We start from the raw sequence: 26,143 nt of genomic DNA, 5'->3' as shown, positions 1-26,143 counted from the left end.
GGTGCTGTAGGTGTTCCTGCTCCGGCAAGAGGATTGGACTAGGTGATCTTTCGAGGTCCCTTCCAATCTCTAACATTCTGTGATTCTGTGCTATTCAAAAAAGGAGTGAATTTTTTTTTATTTTTAAAAAAATCATTGCACACACTGCAGCAGAGATCCAGTAAACTGCCACTGGGGCATAAGGCAGCAGGAGCTAATTAGAGTATAAAATAGAGTTGCTTGCTTACTTTGTGAAAATCTACAATAGTTAGGAAGATGGTATTGTTGTTTTATAGAATCAAAACGACAAGTTGAGGTGAGGCGGCTCACCTGAGGTGGGAGGGCTGGGGGAGGTGGGCGAGCGAAGCCAGGAGGGGAAAGGCTCTCACTGGGGCTGTGGGTCACGGTGCTGGGAGGGAAAGCAGAGGTGGGAACGATTTTCCAGGACGTTTTCTTATCTGAAAGATTTTTTTTTTTAAATCCATTCTTACCCTAGCACAGACAGTAGTAGTTTTGGCCAGCGGTGGCTTCCTACACACAGCCTGTTTCTCCGAAGAATTAATGCTAATCTTCCTTTTCTTATTTAAATTTGTCCTATTACTTGCGCTGTGTTAACAGAAGACATCCCTATTCCACCTTCACAGACAGTGAAATCCTTTCTTGTGTTGTGTTTAAAGCTCAGGGTGATCTCTCAGGAATATCCAATTCTGCTGTGTCATGAAAATGCTGTTTTCATTATGTATGTGTTACTGTTTCATTTTGTGGTTTTGTTTTGCCAGCATGGGACATTGTACAGATCTAATCATGGATGTGCTTAAACAGGTGATCTCACACTCCGTAAAATATTAATGCATCCCTGGCTGTAAATGAAAACACCATCGTACAAAAAGAAAAGATTAGAGAATGTCTTTGGGATTGGCAAATGTCTTTGGGGGATTACAATTAATTTTAATGCAATTTTCTTCTTTCAGGGGGGAAGAAAAACAGTGCTTTGTCCTGTGTGTATTTGCCATTTTAATTTTTTCCAAGACAATATTGGTAGTGTAGGGATTGGTTGTATGCAAAAGATACTCTGAGAGACACTGTTGTGGAGCTGTATGACTAAGCATGGGATATTTTGGAGGAAAAGAGAGAAATACCAAGTCAGGATAAAAATGTGAAATGCTTCTGGATGTCAGGTGTCCACAAGACTTTTTTATGGGCAAGTGTGTGTGTGGAGAAGGTTGAGGTGGGAGCTATGGAAGTAAATCAGTGATGAGAAAGAAGGTCAAAATGTGACACAAGGATCTTGGCCTGTGAAAGTTCTGTCATGAGATCTTCCACGACAATGGAATGATTTTTGAAAACGTGTGGTCGGATCCAGTCAGGGTTGGTTGGGCTCCAGCCGGGGCTCATAAAACACGTCGGTAAATGGTTTCGCTGTGTGTTTCCTGTCCAGGTTCGAACTGATGCGCATGTGCTGGCAGTACAACCCCAAGATGAGACCCTCCTTCCTGGAGATCATCGGGAGCATCAAAGACGAGCTGGACCCAGCGTTCAAAGAGGTCTCCTTCTTCTACAGCGAAGAGAACAAGCCTCCGGACACAGAGGAGCTTGACCTGGAGACTGAAAACATGGAGAGCATTCCTTTAGATCCCTCCTCCACCCTCCAACCCACTGACAAGCACTCAGGACACAAAGCCGAGAACGGCCCGGGCGTGGTGGTCCTGCGGGCCAGCTTCGAGGAGAGACAGCCCTACGCACACATGAACGGGGGACGCAAGAACGAGAGGGCCTTACCGCTGCCCCAGTCTTCGGCCTGCTGATCCTTAGACCCAGAATCTCACCGAAATAACACAGAAAAGAAAAAAAAACACACGCATTGGGGGAAGAAAGGAAGAAAGTTACGATATATTCAAAAGCCTACTGTACCTCAGTGGATCTTCAGAACTGCCATAGCTGCACTTGGGAGAACCCTTTTTTCAGTAAACAAATTACCGTATTTTTCTTTTTTCAATATGCAAGCAGATGTTTGTTTCAGTAAAGGACTCCGTTCATGGGGCACACAGTTGGCCTTTTAAAACTCTAATGTTAACACTTACTAGCAACCGAAAACTTGAGGTCTGATGTCTCTCTCTCTCTCTCTTCTCTCTCTTCTTTCTCTTTCTGTCTCTCTCTTTGCTTCATAATGGGAAACATATCTGCGTGCAAGTTCGACCGTACAGCACTTTTATCCGATCAAAGACACCGCAGACCAGGTGGCTCCCAGGTACCCTTGCAAGCACCTGCCTAACACTGTAGGTCTTTCTAAAAACAAAAAACAAACAAACAAAATACAAAAAAAAATTAAGAAGACTGGATTTTTAATATTGCTCTTTAATCTTTTTAGGAACATGTAAAAGAATAAAAAAGGGCCATCGTTCATCCAAGGTTGTTACAAGTTTCAGCGCTGCCAAATTTTGCCAAAAAACTGAACTCTTTGGGGTTTGTTTTTCTTTTTTTTTGTTTGTTTTGTAGGCATGGAAGGAGCACAGTAATCAACCGCTCCGATTAAGAGAGATCCTGACCAATACATTCTATTCAATCATACACTGGGATTAAAAAAAAAAAGAAAAAAAAATTAAAAAAATTAAATTGACTAGATCTTTTTTTCAAAACTGGACAAAATGTGATGATATTTTTTTGTTGTGATGGAGAAGATAAAAGGGATGGGGTAAAGAAACAGCCCTCCCTTCACCCCTGTCCCCATCCCAATGAATTCTGGACAAAACTGGCAGTGGTGAGCTAAACAAACATGTGCATTTTGTACAAAAAAAGTCAACTGCACGCCAAAAATGAAACCTGAAAACCATGCAAATAAGCGGCAGAGATCTCCAGCGTTGCAGCCTGCCCGCCTTCACAGGCTTGCAAGGAAAAACACCTAGAAACATAAATTGGAGAAGACAAAAAAAAGCAGTAACCGGATTCAAGTATATGATGCTTTGTTGACCTTTTATCTTTATTATTAAGACTTCTCAAAGGGTCTTGCAGTTCTATGTTAGACCATGGATCATTTGCATACACATTGTCTTTTTTGTCACTTTTATAACTTTTTTACGGTTCAGATACTCATCTATATGTCTGTACAGAAAAAAGCTGCTATTTTTTTTGTTCTTTATCTTTGTGGATTTAATCTATGAAAACCTTCAGGTCTGCCCTCCTTCCCTTCCCTCCCACTTCAACAAATTTTCTTATGCTTTGTACTATAGTGTGTAACTTCTACTTCCTCCTTCCCAGTAACTGATACCTTTTATATGATTTGCCATGAACTGTTTAATGCCTTTTTATAAATACATTTCCTCCTTTTTTTTTTCTTTTTTTTTTCTTTTTTTTTTTTTTTTTCTTTTTCATGAGTTGTTTTACAACATCTTGGCTGTGTGGGCTACAGGGCTTTTGAGGGGGACATGGAGAAAGAAGGGACACCCCGCACGGGAAGACTCGAGCAGTGCTGGGGTGTTTTTAAACCCCGGTTTTCCTTCCTTCCCACTGACCTCTGCCCAGACAGCATGTGAGTCTCTTACAGTGCAAGGCATGATACAAACTCAGGTCAGAAAAAAAACAAGAGGTTAAATATTTAGTACATTCTTGTTCAGTGTTTATATTAATTGTTCTACAAGGGTCCTACCCCTCCTTCCCTCCCCGCTTGTTTTGGTTGTGGCACACATCCACCCACCCATCCCCACACAGTCTCACACACATACATATATATCTGTTTTATTTGTTGGGTGCAACAGCAGACACCAGGCTTTTGGGTCACTGATTTTTAAAGAGACTATTTTAACCCTTCGGCCCCGTCAACAAGAGCTGTCCCAGTTGCAGCGGGTTGTGCCGGGCATTGAACACCGGGCTCCAGCAAACCCCAGCTCTCCGCCTTGTGGAGGGCGCCCTGGGCTGCACTTTGCACCCCTGGTTTAATAAAAAGTAAAATAACCGAACCAAACCCCCCCACGCCACATCCCTGCGCTGGGTGGGAAGCGTGGACCTGGGGCCAGTGGCTTGGCTGGCACAGCTCAGTGGTGGCAGCTATGGAAACCTGGACAAGCAGGAGCTTGTTGCTTAAATCACAGACCAAACCTCAGAACAAAAGAAACCGAGTGAGCTTGTTTGTGCAGTTGCAGAAGCCTCGGTGAGAGGGGAAGGAGGGGCTGGCAGAAAGTCTCCGACCAAGGAGTCGTACCCGTTGCTCATCCGTAGTTACAGCGTCTAAGCCTTTGCTCAGCACTGATCCAACCAAACGATGGCAGTGAAGAGGTGGTTCTGGGATGGAAATGTTGAAATCTTTCGAGTAAGAACAAAGAATTAAAATATACTGATTGCTAGTTTTGACTGGAGATTTTAAAAAGTTTGTAGTGCTTTTTGCTTGTGTAGTTTAGTCCCATTATCTTCTCTTGCCTCTGTCCCATAGTTATTTTTCCCTTTTAAAAATGAAAAAGACAAAAAAGTTAATTAAGAAGGTATTCTATGTAGGATTTTTTATTTATTTTTGTGATATCAGTTTAAATCACTGTAGAGATGCCCCATAATAAATTTAAATACTGAGATAAGGGTTTTTGAGTATGACGGGGGACAGTTTTTGATTTTTTTTTTTTTCAAACATTTATCTACCTCACTCTTATTTTTTTATATGTGTGTATATAAAAAAAATACATCTCACGTTTCTCAGCAGCCAATAAATGCCGTTGATACTGGTAACCTCTCACTCCATATACCACATGCTCTAGGTTCTGGAGAGGAACAGTCACTGTCTGCCACAAAGAGTCACTTCTCAATATTTGCCTCAGTTCCAAGGAGTTTCTCCAATTTTTTGGTTCCAGTTTATTGTGAGGAGGAACCCAAGAGTAGTTTGATGTGGGGTGACCATTGTTTGAGGCAACACGAAAGCTTTTTAATGTGCTGTCACAGCAGTTCTCAGGTCAGCACCAAGTGTTGCGTGTTTAGATGAGCACAGACGGAGCTGGCCTGATACAAGGACTTCAAATTAGGAGTATGTGATGAAATCTGTTACAGAAATGGATTGTTTGCCATGTGTGAAGGTCCAGAAGAATTGCTAGAGTAAAGGGAATGGTCTTTCTCCCGTAGAACAGACTAAGTCATTCCTGCCAGTTTTCCCTCAGATGCCACAGGCACCAAAAAGACATTTGGCTGAATCAGCACCTAAAAATAAATTGGCTCCTACAGCAATAGTGTTGCTTTCTTGACCAAAAATAAGAACAGTGAAAAAACCTGTCACAGGCTGCCTGATGATACTACTACATCGAGTTTACAGCTTTGGATCTTTGCTGCTTCTGTTTGATGAGAGCACTGATTTTATTTTATTTTTTTTTCCAAAACTAACATTGAATTGATTTCTTTTAATGTGCCAGTAAAAATCAGTTCCCTTTTCTTCTTCCATTTATATGCTTCATAACTGTGGATTTTGATGGACCAGCCATCAAATTTTAATGGCCCTCTGACAGTGTGTAACTGGTTTACAAGCACACAGGACTAACACGAGTTTACCATCAACTTGCTGTATAATGGTTCTCTATTTTCCAGCTCCGGCAGCTGTTTGTGCAGGTGTTGGTTGTGGTATCTGAACAACGTGGCGTTTGGTGTTGTAGGTGGCCTCTTGAGTATACAACGCTGTGGTTAAGTACTCCAGAGTCTGTCTTTGGAGGCAGCGTTTCTCTCTAGCTCTCAGAAGCCAGCAAAACGTAAAGTTTGTACTAAGTTGTTTTGGTTTTTCATTTTTTTATTAGGTTCCGGTGACCTTTTGGTGCAGTGACTGTTCCCCTCTCTTGCACATATTGATTACCACAACTGGAGATCCTCAGATCTTTCAGCTGGCTAGGAGGGTTTTGTTAAAAACTGTCCAAGTTACTGGTTTTTATAATAGTATGTAGGTGGTTTTAAAATGCATTAGGAAGAAACACTAATGACGTAGCACCCATCACGATAAACATTTCAAAAAGCACTTCGGTAGAAGACAGTCATGTGGCATCACGTCCGCACGCGTGATGACCGTCAGCTCTCCTGGACCAAACCACCTTCATGATACCATTGCGTTCTGTGTTTGCAGTTCAAGCTTAATTCCTTTTTTTGTTCTGTTTGTTTCCATAGCTTTTTTTTTGTTGTGTTTTGTGCATTTCGAATAGCTTTATTCACATGGGTTTTTCATGCAGCCTTCCCTTGGACAGTAAATCAAGTTGTTTGTGCATGTGAACAACTGAGAATTAATGTTGGCTTGATAGAGTCATAATATGGTTTGTAATGTTGTTCTTCCCTGAGACCACTGGCTTGTCTGGTATGGAACATTTATTTAGAACTTCAGCTATGTTTGAATAAAGTTAAAGTAATCCAGTTTGTTTATAAATTAAAAACAAAAGCCCACCCAGCCCTCAAAACCAGCATTTTGACAAATGGTACCAAGATGTTTTAATGCAGCTGGATAACAAATCGGCATCACTGTGGGGAGCAGGCGACTTTGACTTTGGTGCTTGGCCATTGTTCTCACCTGACGCGCGTTTAAAAGCTGCTTGGTGGCACAGAAGGTGGTTTGGTGGCAAAGGAATGTGGCTCCTATGTAAACACAGAAGCATCAGCTGCTTGGTTCTAAATAAGTCACTTTTTTGGGTGAGTGGTAAAGCAGGCACAGAAGCTGAGCGTGATGGCAAGCGTGAGGCCAGCCTGTGTGCACCAAAGTCTTTCTCAGCGTGATGCCTTTTAAGCTGCTCTTTAAAGCTGGTTCTAAGCGATGTCTGATTCTAGGTGTGTTCGCACTGACGCTCCTGTTGGTCTTTAAAAACGAAGGAAACCAAGCCCAGTTTGCCCGGGACGACTGGTCACCAGATGGAACTGCTGTCAGGTCCTCTGGCAACTGCACAGGGGTGTTGGGTACAATCTGAGTCAAAGTGAACAACACTCCTGTTGTTGGTGTAACTCCATACATATATATCTATATATACATATAGATATCTGCAGATGTATATCTATAATATAGATATATATAGTTAAACCCTTTTCATTCCATTAGTACAAGTAACACTTCTTTCCTGTTATTTTGTTTGTCAACTGTGTATTTAATCACTGGGCTGAACAACAGTGGAGGAAGGTGCAAGGGATCCGCTCCTTACTAACCAGTGATGAACGCCAGGTATTGCAACTTAACCCATGAGTAGTTGTGCGGACAAGAATTTAAGAACGATGCGTAGAAACAACACTAGTGGCCAGGGGTGCTGAAGATACAGAACTACAAATAGGCAGGAGGGCTTCGGAAGATGCCTCAGTTCAGAAACACTGAACGGCCTCTGAACTTGAGCGCAGCCAGGAAAATCAGAATTGGGAAGCGTTTGTGTGGAGACACATGGAAACAAAGGCTGTGGAAATGGGTATTTTTGAAGACACGGGGCTTGGCAGAAGTTTTGAGGTAGTTTCCTGAGCCTGGTACGTGGGACAGCATCAGAGCTCAGGTATCACAGTTCGCATCGCTGGTACTTGTAAATAAACCTCTGGACTTGCAGATGGGGCGGTAAATTCGTTACCAGGAGTTGAAGCGTTGTTGTCCTTGGTCTGTATGAATCGCTCAACTTACAGGTGGTCTGTTTTGCAAGTACCTTGAGACTAGTTTGTGTGTGTGCATATGCGTGTTTGCCTTTTTTTTTTTTTGTATGTGTTTTGTTGATTAGTAACCATTAGCATTTTCAATAGGGCTTTTAAGTCCAGTAGATTACGGGTAGTCAGTTGACGAAGATCTGGTTTACAAGAACTAATTAAATGTTTCACTGCATTTTGTAAGTACATAGAATAATTTTATAAAATGTTTGTAGTTTATAAATGCCTAAACTATAATTTAAGGACACTCTTCTGTGTCTGCGTATGGGTGTGTCCGTATGTGATCAGGTTTTGGATGGTACCAGTTCACTAGCTAGCTTTACAACATGCCAAAAAGGATCGCTAAGGTGTCCAATCCCCCCCTACCCGCCCAAGCTTTGTGTCCCAGTACACAGCGAATGAGTAAAGAAGTTGGGGAAATGTTCTGTATCTTCAGTATCCTGGTCTTCCAGAGCCCTCTGGTTGGGGTGGGATCATCGTAACTGGTCATTTCACTTTGCTGTCCAGGCAGGTAACGAAGGGGTTACCAGAACCTCACTGGTCGGGGAAACAGAACGGGGTTTGCTGCTACCCAGGCCCACGCGGCCGCTCGGGACCCGCTTCATGGTGACCGTGTGGTTCGATGGATGTGACTGCGTGAGAGAAAGAGGGAAGACGCTTTTCGTAATTAACTGTTGAGGAACTATTTGCAGATTTCTGATCAGTATAAAAGTTCGTGTGCAGCCTCTCAAGATGTTGAGTACCCTTTAAAGCTTTGTTGAAATGAGCAAGGCAGGATCCCTATTTATTTTTATTTAAGAATGTTGATGATCCCTTTCCCCTCGCTCCCCCCAAATTTGACTGACCGCATTGCTGAGGGTTCTGATGATTTACATAATGCTTAATAATCGGCTCTTCTGTTTTCTGAACCAGTGAGGTTTGAGATGAAAGGACTGGCCAGAGTTTGTCTACCTCTGGGACAAAAACAACACTAGAAAGTGCTAAGGAATGGATACAGTTGCAAATACAACATTTTCCAAGTTTTCTTGTTTAAATTTTTTTAAGAGAAAATTAAACAATAACATGGCCAATTTATTACATAAAAAGACTTGCTGTGTATAAATTATTCCTAAAGAAATTCCTGTGTTTATATTAAAATGAATCGGTAGATTAAAAAAAAAATTTCAAAATGTTTTTGTATATTCTGTTGTAAGAATTTATTCCTGTTATTGCGATATACTCGGGATTCTTTACATTATGAAAAGAAGAAACTTTGTCTATTTTGAATGGCTGAAGCTAAGGCTCCTTTAGTTTCTCTTACTCTGCTTTTTTCTAGTAGTTTCAGTACTACATGATTTAAGTTAAATAAAAGAATTCTGTATGCATTTGCCTCTTTCTGAATTTGTCGCTCCTTATACAAAGCAAGTACAGGTTAGAAAACTGGGAGTAAATCATCTGTGGTTTTCTTCTGCCCTTTTTGGCTGCATTTAATTGTGATATTCTGAATAAATCTTAGTAGAGGGCAGTACTGCGGTTGCGTTGTATTAGAAGTATTTTCATGCAGCGACACCGAGCTTGTGGACGCTTTTTCAAGGGGACTTTGAGTTTTGTTTTGCAGTAGGTAGATCGCTTAAATAAGGTAAGGTTTGTTTGTTGTTTATTTGTTTGCAGAAAACCTGTTTATTCACCCTCACAGCAATGCATAGAGGAGGCATTCACCACCCAGCACATGGTCATCGGTTTTCTCTAATGGTTATTGGAAAATACAGTGGCAAGAAAAATAGAATTATCCTGGCATTTCCAATTCTCTGACTCTTGTCATCAAAGCATTGCCTAAAATAAGGCACATTTGTGGCCAAAAGCTTCATGAGCCATCTGTGCTCTTCAGTTTGTCTGTTGTCCTTTTTACTGACGTGACACTTGAGGAATGGGGTTTTCCTGGAGAAATCCCCGTTGTTCACATTAAGCTGCTGCTGTCCTGTTCTAGTGACTATTTTTGGAAAATAGCTGCTCATTTTATCTCGTCTGTTGTGGCACTACCAAGGTAATTATTGAGAATGTGTGCTGACATTACCATGTGCCAAAGAGAAGTGGTGTGCCGCTCCCCGAGTTTTACAGTAATTTGGGGTCTCATTCGGTTCCTGTTTGTAAGTAACACCATGTACCACAGCACAGGGCTTCACCGCCCGCCTTTCTTGGGACAGTCAGCTGTTTGGTTTGCACACGGACGTCCCTGTTGTGCTGACAGCCCGTTGTCTGTGCTCTGGCACAGGCGCTGGGAACGACAGTCACTGCTGGTTTGCGGCAGCTGATACCCTAATTACTGATAGCATTACAGTTCCGGAGAGATTCCAGCTTGTTTACTTTCTTTTAAGTCACCCTGGGTTCTTAGCCCATTTCTGATGTGGAATCCAGCATGTAGAGCAGGTTACTAAGCAAGAATTATAAAACAGGATCCCTACATGTGTGTTGTTTTCACTCATATTTACTTTATGCGGGCACTTTCTATGGCTGAACTCTGTCTGAACTCGGACAGGGGCTGAGGGGAACCTCTGTCATATCCAGCCAATGCTGAACTGACAGCTCCAAGCATCCACCTTGGTTCAGCAAGTCTTTTTTAATGTCTTCCTACCCATCAGAAACAGATTTAAGCACCTATTAAGTCCGGTTTCATGCTTTCCGAAATTTGAAGCAACCGTATCGTTGTTAGCAGTGCAGACTGACAAACATTTTTTTCTCTCAAGGTTTTTACACCAAAGCGAGACCTAAACAGGTGTTTGGATTTTGTAAGGAAACTTCACTGAAAATGACATTGAAAATAAAATCATTTTTGAAGGGGTTTTTAATAACCTTTAAAGTTGCTTTATTTAAGAGTAAGGAATTGCATTCTAAGAAATCCTTATTTTCTTATATGATCCATCCTACTCTCCCTCTTCCCCACACTGTTTTAACATCTCTAAGATAATTGTCTGTAATGCTTTTCCTAGAAGCTCTGCTGTTACCGAGTTGGATAATGGAGGCACATGGATGAAAGCTGCTCTTCCATTGCCATAATACAGAGAAGTGTAGTAGGTGTAATCACAGATATACCTGCAGGATTAAGGACAAAACAAAACCAGAAACTGAATTAACGAACAGTAAACTTGGATTAAAGGTAAATATTAAGTAGCCAAGCCAGATCTGTTTTATGAAATTATTAAAAATATATTTGCTTAGTGAATAAAGAAAAAGCTGAAATAAACCATGTTTGAGAAACAAATATTCCTTATCTGATGGTTTGGTTTCTCAGAGACCCACCCAGAAGGAACTTGAAATAAAAAAATAAGATGATGTGCATTGTTTTCTGGACTTCCCTAAGCTGTGTGAGATGGGAAAGGTAACACAGCCCACTAGGGCTACAGCCACATAATACAGGTTTTTGTGCAAGTCATACAGTCTCACTGTCTGGAAGTTCTCTATCACCCAACCTTTTAATTTGCAGGTGCAAATCCTGAAATTAAGGACCAAGATGAGATTATTTTTATTTTTTAAAAGTGAGATCATTTTCTGTTTTCTTTGTTTTCCTTCTAAATAAGGACTACCAGACAATTGCTTCAGTACTACTGAAACACATCATGAGATCACAGACATCATTCTAAAGGTACCTGTAATTGTTCTGTTCTTCAGTGCTTGTATTTACATTTTGTATCCCTCCCAGTTGGGAAAAATAGATTACAATCTGCTACTAGTCAGTATTGCTTTCAGACTCTTCATAGCTCAGGTGTACTGGGGTTGTTAATCACAGGGTGTGCTATGTTGAAACTTGTTTATTTTTCAATTTACAAATCTATGGAAAAAATATCTACTGGCTGTAGTTTTCCATGAAGGCTGCTTCACATAAAACTGAAATTTCTCCCAGTTTCGTACATGTACTCCTCCGAAGAGTTTGCTTCAAATTCACTTTGGTTGGTGGGAAAATCACTGCAAAGATTCTTAAAGGTTAAATGAGTCAATTGACTCCCTTGTGCTTTTAATGTGAGACCCCGAGATGTTTACCTGCCCGCATCTCTGGAAAAGATGATATCAATCCCTTCCACTGAAATGTTTTTCCAGAGAGTCTTCATATTAATTGTAGATTCAATCTTTTCCGGGCCATCTAGCATGCAACAGCCACCTTCTGGGCGAAAACCACATCCATCCATCTCTTGGTAGCCTTTGTTCTTCCCACACTGCTCGAGGATGATGAGCGCTTTGGCAGATGAAGCCAGCCCAACGTGAACAGTAAGCTGTGTTTTCCCACCAGTGTGAATAACAGGAAATTAAAAATGAGACTTGTTTTTTAAAAACATGTAATGCAATAGTGCCAAGCATTATGTGAAATACTAGCTCCAAGGCAGGGAGTCTTGCTGTAGCTCATGCCTGAAGGAAACTCTGATACGAGATTAGAAATGAGAACAATATTGTGATTTGGTTTGTTGTGTCTAGTCAGCTCAGGACTGTGATACCTGTTTTGCAATTTACGGTGGATTTGGTTTTTCCTTGTTCACATGCAGTTATGCTGTTTAAATGGCAGAGGGTTAAAACAGTACGCTAATTATTGTGTGCGCCAAATTTTGCTTTGAAACCTTTATCACAGTTTTAATAGTCATTTTCCAGAATTGTCTGTTGCCCTATTGTGCAATACTCTTTTGGAGAACTTTTTAAAGCTCCACTCAGAATAATAATATTCATAATCGACGGGGAGAAATTGTGTAACTTTCTAATGACTCACCAGTGGCTGAAGAGTTGTCCATATCTTGAAGACTTGCTCCTTTGCTTTTTGGTAAACCGCCGGCAGCTGCATGATACGGAGATCAATGTTTTCACCAAGGCCTCTCTTGGACAGCTCCTATGTATATAAAAAACCCACCATGGACTTGGAAAGCATTGGATTTCTCAGACTGTGATAATGAAATCGGGCTGATCCAACTGAGGAAACATCTGAAAGAGCAATGTAGCGCTGTCTAAGCCCGTGGTTCCTAAACATTGATCTGCAATGAGATTCAGCTGTCTTGTGGTAGCTCTCCCTTTTTTATCTGAAAAAGACTAAAATGTATTAACCAACTTCCTAATGTCGCATCCGTGTGGAGCCATGGTTGTTTATTCCGAAGGGATGCTCAGTCTCCAGTGGATGGAAGTTGTTATAGCTCAGGGACTGGTCCATGGGGAACCATCAAATACAGGGTCTTTCAGAAAAGGTCTACACTGGAAAGCATCTTTTAATATGGGTAAGAGTTCCTCTGAACATTTAGTAGATAAACCTGCACTTCTGAAGAGACACAAATGAGGGAGAATTCACATTAGCTGTCCACTCAAATGCCACACGATCTGCTGGTTTGAACTGGTTCAGGTAAGCTCTGCTGGAGGTGACTGTCAACATGAAGAAGGTCACATTTAGAATGGGTTTCATTTCTTTTTTGGTCTAGAATATGTTTTCCTAGGAAAGGAAATGTCACTTATTGAGATGCTATTTCTCTGTAATTTACGTAGAGCTGAAGTTCCACACGGGACCTTTTCCCAAAGGAAACCAAAATTATGCCCAGGCTTGAGGTGACAGAAACAAAGGCCCCCTTCAAAGCAGTGGCTTGGCCAGATGGTTGGAAGATGGTCTGGAGAATAAATGTCATGTGGAAATGACTTGAAATTGTTTCGTCAGTGTAATAACGCTAATGAACAAGGTGTAAGCATCTCAGTAGAAGGCAAGCTGCTGCAATGGCAGCACGTGGAAGGAACACAGAAGGAACACATCCGATGGAGGAAACTTTGTCCCAGAAACTAAAGTAGTGGTTGAAAATCCTGTTGCATTTGAGCAGACCACTGCCAGAGGAGGGCACAGGTGAAGTTTCTAAGGGGGACACAGGCAAAATAGCAGCAGCAAGGGTATCTGATTAACCCAAGAAACCTGCAACTTTTTATGAAATGTCATTGTCCTCTCAAGCTTTCATTTCTCACTAAGGATACTCGTGTGGATGAGGCCCACAGTTCTAAGCTGTGCTAACTGGGAAGTTTGCCCTTCAACACTGGCTTCCTGTATAAACTGTTCCAATTTTCTTGTCAGCGGAAACATTGATTAGCTGTGCTCAATAAACTATTTGACACAAGCAAGGAAACAATGCCTGCAGGGAAGTAAACACATTTAGAGAACACTGCCAGCCTTTTTTCCTCTGGGCGCTGACAGTCTTTGAGAGACCATTGCATCATCTTGCTTAAGAATGCTGTACTGTGTCTGAGCTTCCAAAAAAGAAAACCCCAGCTGGTTTGCAATTAGCATTTTCTTTTCTAAAGCATCTTTAATTTTAAGATTTAATGAGATTCTTCCTTTGTAACTGTAAGGCTTAGAGGACTCAAATACCCGTAACTTTGGTACAGAATGTGGACACCCAAAGTAAGTTGTCAGGCTGTTCTTCTCTTGTGCTCTCTGGATTGATGTTCTGTTGTCACCATTTGTGATGGAAGAAACACAGAAATTCTTTAGTGCAGGACAAAACTAGAAGCTGGCCAATAGCAAAGGGCTGAGAATTTGTGTCAAAGGAGATAGTTCACTATGTCCTAAGCAATTTCAGCATGTTGTCAATAAAGTGTATTACTTTGTTGTCTAAGAATCCTAACTATGGGCTTATACCCCATTGTACCAGATGTTGTGCAAATGTGGAACAAAAAAAAGTTGCTTCTTGTCTCAGCCAAGTCTCAGCTTTAACCAAAACCATTTTTGCATTTAAGGTGAGCAACTGAGGATGGTTAGAGGAGCATGACAGTGACTGGAAACTAGAGCTCACACTGGTGAGTTAATTCAGTAAGCAAGTTCATGTCTTTTGTAGTTGAAACAGCAAAGGAAACTTTAAAGGAGGACAAAAGCTTTGGAGAACTTTTTTGTGGGAAAAATGGTTCAAAAGAAAGCACGAAGATTCTCTCTTGGGAAAATGAAATCCAGCATTATCAGCTGATGACCTGGAGTGGCTGGTGAGTTGTGGTCACAGTCCCAGTCTGCTGGAGTTGTGGCCCATGTTGTTACACAGCCTCCCCCCAAAGGGATTTGCACGGAATGGCTGAGCTCAGATGTGGTGGTTGAGTGTCAGACTGGCTGTTAGAAGCATCTTGAACTTTTAGAAAACTCTAGAAAATGTCACTGAGTTTACCTGAGCTTTCACTGACTTGGGTTGCCAGGAAGGGAGGACGGGGGCAGGGGGCTACCTGTGTTAATTTTGTGAACCTAATTCAAAAAGCTTGTGTTGGTGCAGAAGGAAAACCAGAAGTTATCAGTTTACCCAGTCAGTCTTCAAGTATGTTGCAAAGTTTTGTTGTTTGGTGGGTGTTTGTTTGCTTTTAATCTTGCAGAAACCTTTTTAAAGCTTTAGGGATGTAAGTAAGTTCCAGAACAGAGATGAAGGAACTAAATAGCAATGTCATTTTAGTTTCACAGATGATGAAACTAAAGCAGAGAGAGAGACAGAGATTAAATGACAAATTTCCAAAGACCGCGTGGTCAGTGGCAGGATGAAAAACTGCTCTCAGCGATCTGATCCTCATCTCCCGATAGCAAACATAGTTCCCAGAAGCAGTTGGAAATGTGACCTGTTCTTTGCGCTAACAGTTTAATTACTATGAATGTTGTCACTCAGCTGACATTCGTGCCCTATTAACTGGGGACTTTGACCCTGGTGGTAGCCCGCCCCGACAGGTTATTTAGCTCCCAAGTGCCAGATGGGAGCTTCTGGAAGGAGATACAGGAACAGCGTTATTAGGTGGGATCATCAGTCTGTAATATGGAATAAATAATTCAGGGGATCTGGGATTCTGAGGGTCCCATGTGGTGCTGAAGAACACATCATGGTAACTCAATGTCATCTGTCAGCAAATGCAGAGTAAGCATTGGTGGTGTTTTCCTTTAGAAAGAATGTTCTCGTCTTCCAGAGTTAAGAGTGCTGCTGGTGGAGCTTTCGTGCATATTTTAGGAGGGTATTTCAGGTGAATAGAGTTACGAGAACCATGAAAAACTTAGTGAGACAGGTTTCTAAAAGAAAAGCTGTCTTTCTACTGCTAGACGACCATGTTGGGCCACATGACAGTGCCTATAAAAGCTCTGAAGCTTCTGTCAGTGACCCTGAATTGACAGGTTCACCTGTACTTTCAGATCCATTTGACTATCCTTTACTATCCTTTTCTCTGAACGCTTGGGGAAGACTTGCTGAGGGATGAGAACTCCGTGGGTGCAAAGCTGCTGGATGCCTTGGGTGTGAGTCGTCTTGTGCCTTGGTGAGAACTTGAGTTCATGCAAAAACAACAGGGTACTTCTCACCTTCTTGGAAAATTATATTTTCATATTATAAAACAGGCAGCGTGGGACAGGGCACTGCTACATAACCCAAGAATTCAGAACAAACACTCTTTCTAAACCAACAAAAATAGAGATTTAGAGAGTTTTATTAACATTTATCATCTGATTCCTGAGGATTTCGGAAAATGGAATCGGCTTATTCACCAAAAAGGTAGTAGTAAATAATTAATTTTTAAGAGAAACAATATCACACAACCATTTTCCTGAGTGCCCAATGAGGGCATAAAAGGGATGCAACTACTGGAGTGGGCTGTGTGTTCACTGGATCAGGCTCTGACCCTTCCTACAGCAAGGAAAGAGGTTCAGGAAAATGGCTGATCCCATATATAAGGCCAAGTACAACAGCATCGTACAGCAAAGCTGGTAACAAGGACCTTAAGGAAGCGGTTGTGCGTAAGAGCAAGTATTGCTCACAAAAGTGAAGCCCTTGCTCCTTGGCAAAGACTCCATTTCAAAAGGGAGGAGGACAAGGCTTCGCTTTGAGAATTAAGACCCTGGGACTCGGTTACATGTATTTTTACAGGATTTCTGATGCTTTTGGTGTGAAGACCCTTTGGGGATATGAACTCTGAAGATGACGTGTATCAGCGTTACATCATCGCTGACACTGCCGTGGTATCCAGGCTTTTGATAAGAACCCAGTTAATTTTGAGGTAGTAATTAGGACAGTTGTGGATAACACTACGAAGCATTAAGCCTGAGCAATCCTGTTTAGTAGCTGTGTTCTGGCTGCTCAGTACTTTCTGGCAGATGAGTTTGAGTGTTTGCTTGCTTGGTTCTCAGATAACTGGTGGCATATTCATTAGTTGCAGAGAAAACATTCTGGGTAAAAAATACCCTTTTTAAAAATCAAGAATAATATTTCAAAAAGTGCTTAAATAGCACAAAAAAAAATAATCTCACTAATAAAATAATGTTTCACTTCTTAATTATCCTCTTTCTTCCATGTTGGGAGTCTGCTCCATGAGGCACAATTCTGTTTAATGAGTCATGAGAAATAATGTTCTTGAAGGGAATCGAAAGCCTGAAAATGCTTGTATTGGCATCTCCATAAAATAAAACACCTCCCTCTCCCGCCTTTTTTTTTATGCTTACCTTCACTGCTTCCCAGCTAGAGTTAACCAAATATTGTCTAAAGGGACCAAAACCTGAAAAGAAAGAAAGGTGCTTTTAACCTGTGCTTGCTCTGCAGTTGTAGATTAGGTGCCAACATTCACACACACACACTTGTTCTTGTTCTTCATGTTTTTGGTTATGGAGACTGAGGTTTTTTAGATAGGGCCCTAGCCTATATAACACTTAAGGGAACAGAATTTTCATTTTTTATATGCACTGATATAAGAACTAATCCTGCAGTCTTCATTCAAGTCAAGGTTTACCTGTGAGACAGCCTTAACTGCAGCTCGAAAATGTGCTGGAGCCAGGACACATCATGTAAATGACAATTTGGGACAAGGATCATCATCCATAGAAATACCGCTACTAGAGATCTGGTGTTAACTACTCCCAGGTCACAGTCAATGTTCCATTCTTATTGTTAAAGCTCATGAATATGAAAATATGCATATTTAATGAAAAAGTTTGAAAGAGTATAATTTTTTTTTAATCCCAAGTAATGAAAACTTCAGTTTTCTGTCAGGGATAATGTGACTTTTTTTGTTGTGGTGCTGGGCAAAAATCTCTTCCTTCATTTTTCCCAGCAGAAAAAGAGAGGAGGAACAGGAAAAGGTCCCTTTGAATCCAAAGTACTACATTTAATTTTTTGCATCCTCTTTCTTGAAAGACTTTAAAATAAAAAGGACAAAACCTAATTTTGAGATAGATGGGCATTTTGCCATGAAAAAGTTTGATGGAAAACTCCCACTATCTTTAATAATCTCAGTTACTTTTCTCAATCCAGAGTGTTGCAAAATCTTAGATACTGGGTGCCAGGAAAACAAGCCTGTGAAATGGTTTTAGTGCTATAACTCTTATATAATTAAAAATCCATAAATAGACAAATAAATACTTGACAGCATAGGATTGCTATTTTGCAGTGAAAGGTACTTGTATCTGGGGACAATTAAGCCTAAATACTGGCTTATGATAGCTTAATTAATGCTAAACTTTAAGCATTTCTTAATTTTTTAATACATATTTCATAACTGCTCAATCTTTTTAATATTACAAAAAGCATGATGGTGTTAATATTTTTGACAGGATTTTTTCCCAGGCTTAGGTTTGCACTTTGGGGGAGGAATAGGGGAAATAGCCATTTCATATTAATGGGAAACACAAAACCTCACTAGTCCCACTCCACTTTCAGAGCAAAATTAGGGTGACACCAACTCCATTTTGAAGCTGCAGTTGTTGTGAATGTTTGTGTACCCGTGTGAGCAGAACTGTTGAATCATAGTAAAGTTATTAAACAGCTCACAATGAAATACATACATCTCAGCAGTGGCTGTAAGAAACTACTGCTTAGGATAAAATTGTTCTATGAGAGGAAATGACTAAATGTAAGAGCTTTACAGTACTGAAATCCCTGCAACAACTCAGAGAGCTAACTGGCTGACTATTATACGCACTATTTAATAAACTGGGCTCACTGCCAGCAGGTTTATATAATGACGTGGTGAAAATGCGACAGAGGTGTGCTGTGATAAGCTCTGTCATAGCTTAAATATGCACCTGTGTCTTTAACAGGACATCCTAGTCTAAAACTATTTGAACAAGTAGATTTCTGCACCTAAATAGCTATCTAAGGGGAGAAAAAAACTAGTAAGATTTTAAGAAGTGTGCCCATCTCAGGTATGGGCCATAAATATAATGGGAGTGAACCAGACTTGTCAGCCTTTTAAGACAGTAGCAAATACCTCTTGCTCTCTCCTGCACTCCCATTCAGCTCAACTGCAGTTATGTCTAGAGCAAGCCAAACTAGTTCTGCCCATCTTGCAGCTATTAAAAAAGTGTTTAATTGAAAACAGTGAGATGCAAATCTCCTTGATGAACCTTCAGCCTCATTCCTATGTCCTCAGATGACCTGCAGTGGAAAATTATCCAGCAACTCACATGTCAAGATATGCGTAATGATTGCCTTTTGATGAGCCGGTGGCAACAAGAGGAATAGTGAGTGGCAGCGTCCCTTAACAGCTTTAACCTTTTAAAGCTCAGAAATCTCTAGATGGTGGTTCTGTCACTGTGATTCAGCAGCAGTTGTAGCCAGCAAGAGAAACTTCAAAATTGGTCCCTTGTGCTGCATGTTCAGGCATGTTCCTTCGGTATATTTAAATTTAATGGTCTAGTTCAGCAGTGATGAGGCAGCATCTCCTGTTTAAATCTCCCTTACCTTGCCATGAAACTGAGACCCTGAAACTTGCCATGTGTTGCTCTAATTCTGGACGCTGACTATGTGACATTGTGATGCAACCTGGTTTTCTTGCTTCAGAGCTCCTTTTGGGTAAGCTTTATCTAATATTAGCCTGGACTGCCTTGAGCGATGTGGTTTGGATCAGAGAGAATGTCAACAAAGATTAAAACATGGAGAGAATGAACAATGAACCAAACTGGATGGCAGTACAGAGGGCAGACTGCAGTCTGCTTCCTCTGACATGCATCTGAATTTCCTAGGAAGGCACAGCAGCAAGGTATTTTCCATTTGGAATTGCTAGTATGACCATTTGCTACTGTTTTTCTCTCCAGGGAACTGTTTATGACAAAGATCCAGCATGTGTGCATAGCATCTCTAGTTGAAGGAAGAATGAAATAAAAATCTTACCAGTTACAACCACAGTGTTGAAATCTGAATCCATGAAATCTATGCTCCTGAAGGTAAAATCTTCTTGTCCTTCAGTTCCAAACAGTATTCTAATTCATGTATCTGTGGCAAAATTCTTCACCTTTTTTTCTCCAAATTGTGTCTGCATTCACCTGACAGGGATGATGTGTGATTCATGTAACTTTCAAAGCAAAAACTGTTACCTCTCTGTATTAAACACAGAAGTCTGACTGGCTGACTGGGACTGCCCCAAGCTTCTCTTCCTTCCTGCAGGCATGCAGTGGTATTTAGGAAAGGCTTCAGGAGGCTTCTTTCAAAATATCCAGCAATATTTTTCATCAGAAGCCTGTTTATGTACAAACAAACAGAAAATTAATGAAATAAATCTTATATCTCTGTGGATATTCTATTTTTAGCAGTGTTGTAATTCACTTCAATCATGAGGAATGGCAACTACAAAAACGTATCTGTCCACTTCCACTGCTCTTAGACGTTTTCTTACTGACTTAAAAAACTCAGGAGTAATTCTGCTGTTCCTCTTCATCGCAGTTACCTAGTTTATTAATCTTTATCTTACACTTGATCTTATCCTTACAAAAAAGCCTAAGCACCTTACACTTCTAAAACAAAACACTAGTAGGAAAATGTATGCATTTGCTAAACCAAAACATTTACTCAGTAATATCCTTGAATAGGCAAGATGTTAAGTTAAAAAAAATCTCACTCCAACTTGCAAGGTCAAAGGGACTCTAGAAGCTGGGTTATAACTTGTCGAAAGTGGGGAGTTTAATAGCTGGTGTGTCTTCATTAAACTGACGCATGAGAACCAACAGGGGGCCTGAAATCAAAACATATGCACATTGTCACCGCCCAAACCAAAAGCATATGAAAGTTCTCCTGGGAATTATAACGATGTGGGCAGAGGGTTTTGCTGGGTCTTGTTTTGAGTAGGAAGTGTATGTGTGTGCATGCGTGAGAGGGAGAAATATGCTAAGAATAGAAAGCCACTATATAATCTCAAGAGAGATGGTAATTGTGAGACTTTTAGAAAAAAAAAAATCTCTGAAGAAATCTCTTGGATTGGATGGTGGCTGAATGAGGTTTGGAGCTATGAGCTGTGCCTTTCAATTCTCCTGTGCTCAGACAGAAAGAAATTTGTTCTTTTAAATTATTTTAAAAGACACTTTTAAAAAATTATATATATTTTAAATAAAAAGACCCCAATTCCACCATCCATTTCCACCCCCTGACTAATATAACTTGAAAAACCAACTTTTGCTAGCCACTGAGACTGAAGAAGCAGCTAATACAGTAAACACAGAACTCTCTGCAGCTTTGACTAAGGCAAAATCTGCCCCTGACACCAGTGAATTACATCTGAAATTCTAGTCTTGCATTCTATGCCAATTAAGATTTTTATCAATTAATTTTTCTTTGTAACCAGTTAGTAAAACCATTCCTATGATACTGAACAGGATGATGACATACCAGTTTTCTCATAGATATTTCTAACTTGTGCTTAAAAAAAAAAAAATATATATTTTATATATATTTATATATATATTTATATATTTTTATATATATATATATATATCTTGTATGGGGTGGTCTAATGAGCAAAGCATATGCAATAAATCAAGATTTAAGGCCTATAGTTGCTTAATTAATTTTCTGCATGAGAAATTATGTGTTTTGTTTGAGACATTATAGCTGTTTTATGGAAAAATATGAAGGGTATTGCTTGAGTGCCATAAAATACTAGGTATTCATTAGCTACTCTTGCATAGCATAGACATAAGCTGATAGAAATTTGGGGGGAAAACCTCCTCAAGATACTTTTTAACGACCCATCGGTTAAGTTAGTCCCCTTCCATAAGCAGAGGTTTGCTAATTTGCTAGTAAAGATACTGAGACCTTTCCAGTGTTATATGTTTGTGCAAATGTGGGAGGAATGCTGCTGTTTTGAACAAGCTAGGAATCTGAAAAGTGCACTGAAATCCATTTGTGCACTGATTTAATAAATTTCTTCTGTTCCCAAGCTTTAGTGCATTGCAGTGTACTTGGAGGAATAACGCACGCACTGCAGCTGCATTATGGTTGTGTAATAAGCAGAAAATAAGGATATGGTAGCTTCAAATAAAGAATAATAAAATCTTCTGGTTAGGCCTAAGAATTTTATTCAGAAATGAAACCTTTTCTTTCCTCTCAAACTTCTTTAGCTGAAGTTTGTGAAATTATGTTTGTAACTTTAGTATCAGCATTCATGGGTATATGGGCCCATAACAATTCATACCCAAGTCACTGGATATTTTAGGTCTGTGCAAATTATTCTCCCCATCCATAGTTAAGAAACGAAGCCCTGGATATCTGAAGGCAAGTCACAGACACAGCTGACTCAGCTGAACACTGATTGTTGTTCTTGCTGTACACAAATGTGACTGGCACGACACTCATCTTAAGGTAAAGAAGAAATGCAAGCTGAACTATGAATGCCTTGGTTATCACCTTGAATGTTTTTATGTATTACTGTCTGATACATCTAAAAAGTATTTAAGCTGCTGAGTAAGAGAAATATGTATTTTCTGCAAATGCATTCTGACCACATTGCAGAACTGCTCAAATAGCTTTTTAGTACTGATGGTAACAAGAACTGAATATGGCCATTCATTTAGCAACAGCTCTTTAATTTTTATCTCTTATTATTACTTACATACAGATTTTTTATTTCTTGTTATTGGCAGGCTCTGACCAATGTTTGAAACTGTTAAGTGTTTAATATATTCTAATTTTTATCTCAGCTGTTCAACATTTAATGAGAGGAGGGAGAAGTCAAGCTGTTATGCTATTTAACATTAAACTATAATGGGACTTTAAATGGAAATTTCAGGATCTAACACTCTATATTTCTTTTCCATTCTAATAAAAATAAATGATCCTCAGGAAAGACTGAAGCTGGTCTTTAGGTAGATGGAATCCAATGTCACAAAAAGAAAGGAGACAAACATTTCAGTGTAAAGCTCACTGTTCCCTGTGGACAGATGCCTCTTCACTAACGAAAATGGCAAACGGAAGAATGTAATGGCAATTTCACTTACCTTTTTTTGGATTAAAATGTTATATATTTTATGTTGTTGCCTTACTTATATTAGCTCATCTGCAGCCGATACAATTCATGCACATCCATTGCTGAGCAATAACGGAAAAAATTGAAATTGTATGTAATTTAAATGTAGCCAAGATGTTGGGTGGTTATTATAATTTCAGTTCTGACCTTCTTGCAGTATTAGCAAAAATTAACCGCTGTGTATGGACAGACTTATTTTTAATTGTTTATAATAGCTTAATGTAGGGAGAAAATACTTTAGCAGGAGAGCAGGGAACTCACAATCAATGGGTTGCTTTTGCTCAGGCATCATTTACCATGCACAAAGAGACTCTGTAGCAGGATCCTTACAATTTAATTAATTCTTTATCAGCTAATATGCAAAATAGGCAGCTAGGACTTAAAGATTACTAGGCTAAACAGTAATAAGCTTACCACTCCTGATAAGAAAACTGATGTGTGCTAGCTGGCCAGGAAGTTTCCAGTGTGCTGGGGAAAGTTGGTCTCTGCCATTTGTTGGTATGGGCTGATGCTCAGCACTACCGAGTCATCTTCACATTTTCTGATTTTGCTTTCCTTCTGCATCTTTCCTCTTGAATCTTTCACCAGCTAGCTACTGTCATCCCAACAGCAGTGCTTCTTTGAGTTTACTCTTTTGTCTTTCATGGCTTTAGCTCATGTACTTTCTCATAGCTTAACATTTTTCTCAGTAAAACTCATGGCAACACTGCATCAAATTAGGCCTTGGACCATGACACAAGCAAAGCTCTGGGATGAGTGTGACACAAGGAGTGGTGCAAGGTACGAAAGAGCTTCAAGTGGTCATGAGAGTGTGCTGAAATCCACCGGTGTTCTGTAAAGCATGGTTGGGTCACAGCTGCTTTTATGGGCTGAAGTCGCTTTCTCCCGTTGCGGAAAGAAAATACAAATCTACTTTAGTATGTGTTTTAAACCGTTTGGAAGAAGGAGCAGCCGTAGGGAGTTTCTGGTCACTGTGCTGAGAGGCAATAAAGTATTAATAACAATAATGTGAAGTACTCAGGATGCTGTTTTGAAACCTTGCCCTCAGGTCACAGCTGTGTCCCTTGGATGGTCCAAGTACAAAGGTAAGTTTGTTTATTTGCAAATGTACTGTTGTTTCCATGTAGTTTCCACATCTTTGATATCTGGTCTGCTATTTAAGAAATAATTAAGTGATCCTATGATCAGCGTAGGAAAGTTCCCAGGAGTCAACACCTGGATTCTACTTTCTAATTGTGACAACTGTGTGTTCGTTTCAATCTCTGTACCTCAGTTTCACCGTTTGTAGTAACGAACAGCAGGCTGCTCGCCCAGCTTTTCCAAGCGCCTTTCACATTGGCAAGAATCGCTGCAGTACATGCCTGAAGAATGCTATAAAAATGTCATTTTTGTGCTTACTTTCCCTCGTAAACCTTCTGCCTTAGCCACTTGAGTTTAAAGAAGCTGGCGTTAGCTCTATGGCTTGTCATTCTGAACCTTATAAATGAAGAATTTGGAACTTGTGTTTGGAGTTTTACAAGTCAAGACGCAATCCTGGGCTGGCACTTGTCGTAATGGCGGAGGACGAGGCGCTGCCCCCTCAACCGCGGCCGCCCCGCCAGCCTCCCCCGCCTCTACACAAACTTCACCAGACTGTTTACCATCACCTCCCCCGTCCTTTTGTTTCCCCAGCCGCCATCCCCGCCTTCCGACGGCCGTTTTTCCTGTCATCCGAGCCCCAGCTCCCACCCCCGCGGGACGAGGCCGCCCCACAACGCGGGGCGTTCGGACCCCGCCTCGGAGGAAGTGATGGAGGCCGAGGGAGGAGGAAGAGCGGCCGCTGGTAAGAAGAGAGGAGAAGCGCTCGGGAGCTCCCCCACGGCCTGGTCTCCTTACGCCGGCCCCTGCCCCGTCTCTCCCTCCCGCTCTCGCCCGCCCGCCGGGCCGGCGGCCCGCCCGCGGAGCCTGGACGTGGTGCCCGGCTGACGCACCGCCTGCCCGGGCGGGCCGGGGGAGCCGCCGGCGCCATCCTGCCCCTCCTGTGAGGAGCCCGCGGCGGGTGCTCCCCCCCGGGCACCGCCGCTGTGAAATGGCGGGTGCTCCCCGGGGCCGGGCTTTCCAGAAGCGACCGAAACGCTGCAAAACACAAGGGCTTTTCCAGGAAAACTTTGCTCGGTCGCCCGCGGTCGTGGCCGTTGCCGTGCTCCCAGCACCCTGCCCTCAGGAATCGCCTGGGGGGTCACGGTCCCGCCCCAAACCCCCGCACAAGGCAGGCTCAGCCAGAGCAGGCTGTTGACAGGGCTCTTCGTGATATTCCCGAGCACACAGGAAACTTTTTCCAGGTGTTTAGGCTGGTACAAACCTGAAGCAGAGAGGAACTGGCCCAATGATTTCTCTCCGGTTTTGGTTTGGCAGGTGTTGCTGGTAAAGGCTCGTTGCCAAACGCCTGTTTCCAGTGTGTGTTTAGAGCTCTCACAGCACAGGTGTGTGACTCCGGGACTTTTAATGGCTTCAGAACTACTAAAGAGCAGAAGGAAAGCTGTGTAAAAATACTGCAATCTTTAAGGCTGAATCTCAGGGAGCATCAGCAAACCGAGCAAAAACATGGTTTAACAAAAGAATCGTGGTTTAACAGGGACAAATGGAACAGCAAACACACTGCTTCTTGACCACAGAATAATGTTTAGTTGGATTATTTTGGTGTGGAGATGAGATATAAAAGGCTTTCTATACTGCAGAATATTTACCCTTTCTTTGAAATGTATTCAGTAAATTATTTTGTGTTTGAGATGACTATAGAACAAGAAATATATGGTCTCTAATGATGAATTTTTGTGGAAGAAAAGTCACTCACCTTTCATTTCCTTTCAGCAGAAGTTAATTCACTGGTGTTTCTGGCAGTAGACAAAGAGCTGCCTTGCTCGGCAGAGGCCAACAGAGAGATTTTGGCCATTTAATACGATACAGAGTCGCTCCACTTTCACACGAACAGACGTTATTTCCCAAATGGCAATGCCCCTAGTGCTTGGTAAGGGTGCTGATTTTAGGACAGGTGGATCTTCTGCACATGCTTCTCCATGGATTTCCAAGGACGTCTGGCGTGTGTAGCATTCCTGGTTCGTATTTGACTAGGAGCACTTCCAAGAATCTCTGTTCACGCACTTGTTTGGAGCAGGGCCCGCTGCCTCACCTCAGTTAGCTTTTGCACTGCTTTCCCTCCTGCTCTGTTTTTATGGTCTTCTTTCTTAATTTGTCACGCTAGCAGGTAAATGGAGAGAAGGTAAATTTATCTTCTGAAACGCATTTCAAGTTGCTGCCATTTATCTAAAGCACCTACTTTATCCCCTTCAGTAAAATAATGATG

General features: G+C 41.2%; 3 protein-coding genes across 10 annotated transcripts in view; 2 read left to right on the top strand and 1 right to left on the bottom strand.

Moving 5' to 3' along the window:
* IGF1R (insulin like growth factor 1 receptor) overlaps positions 1-8,951 on the top strand; it is a 170,221-nt gene extending 161,270 nt beyond the window's left edge. For all 4 annotated transcript variants that reach the window (XM_065076665.1, XM_065076664.1, XM_065076663.1 and 1 more), the window contains exon 21: positions 1,418-8,951. In XM_065076665.1, the coding sequence (XP_064932737.1) occupies positions 1,418-1,784 (367 nt within the window). In that variant the 3' untranslated portion in view covers positions 1,785-8,951. The remainder of the gene's footprint in view (positions 1-1,417) is intronic.
* PGPEP1L (pyroglutamyl-peptidase I like) lies at positions 7,564-26,143 on the bottom strand. 4 transcript variants are annotated; one of them, XM_021281574.2, is made up of 7 exons: positions 25,634-26,143; positions 25,142-25,299; positions 19,880-20,022; positions 17,015-17,067; positions 12,317-12,433; positions 11,602-11,831; positions 7,564-10,656 (listed from the first exon to the last, which is right to left on the bottom strand). In XM_021281574.2, the coding sequence occupies exons 3-7, from the start codon at positions 20,013-20,015 to the stop codon at positions 10,488-10,490; spliced, it is 705 nt and encodes a 234-aa protein (XP_021137249.2). In that variant the 5' UTR covers positions 20,016-20,022; positions 25,142-25,299; positions 25,634-26,143; the 3' UTR covers positions 7,564-10,487. The 4 variants fall into 4 exon arrangements, with proteins under 4 accessions (XP_021137249.2, XP_021137250.2, XP_064932740.1 ...); XM_021281575.2 differs by having other exon boundaries at positions 25,142-25,296; XM_065076668.1 differs by lacking the exon at positions 25,142-25,299.
* The window catches only part of FAM169B (Protein), a 101,304-nt gene continuing 85,923 nt past the window's right edge, over positions 10,763-26,143 (top strand). For both annotated transcript variants that reach the window (XM_065076666.1, XM_065076667.1), the window contains exons 1-4: positions 10,763-11,206; positions 14,305-14,364; positions 19,601-19,729; positions 24,472-24,622. In XM_065076666.1, coding sequence (XP_064932738.1) covers positions 19,709-19,729; positions 24,472-24,622 — 172 coding nt within the window. In that variant the 5' untranslated portion in view covers positions 10,763-11,206; positions 14,305-14,364; positions 19,601-19,708. The remainder of the gene's footprint in view (positions 11,207-14,304; positions 14,365-19,600; positions 19,730-24,471; positions 24,623-26,143) is intronic.

The sequence above is a fragment of the Columba livia genome, chromosome 11 (assembly GCF_036013475.1).
Source record: "Columba livia isolate bColLiv1 breed racing homer chromosome 11, bColLiv1.pat.W.v2, whole genome shotgun sequence".
NCBI lineage: Eukaryota > Metazoa > Chordata > Aves > Columbiformes > Columbidae > Columba > Columba livia.
Note: the sequence above shows the minus strand (reverse complement) of the source record. Positions and strands in the feature narration are given on the sequence as shown.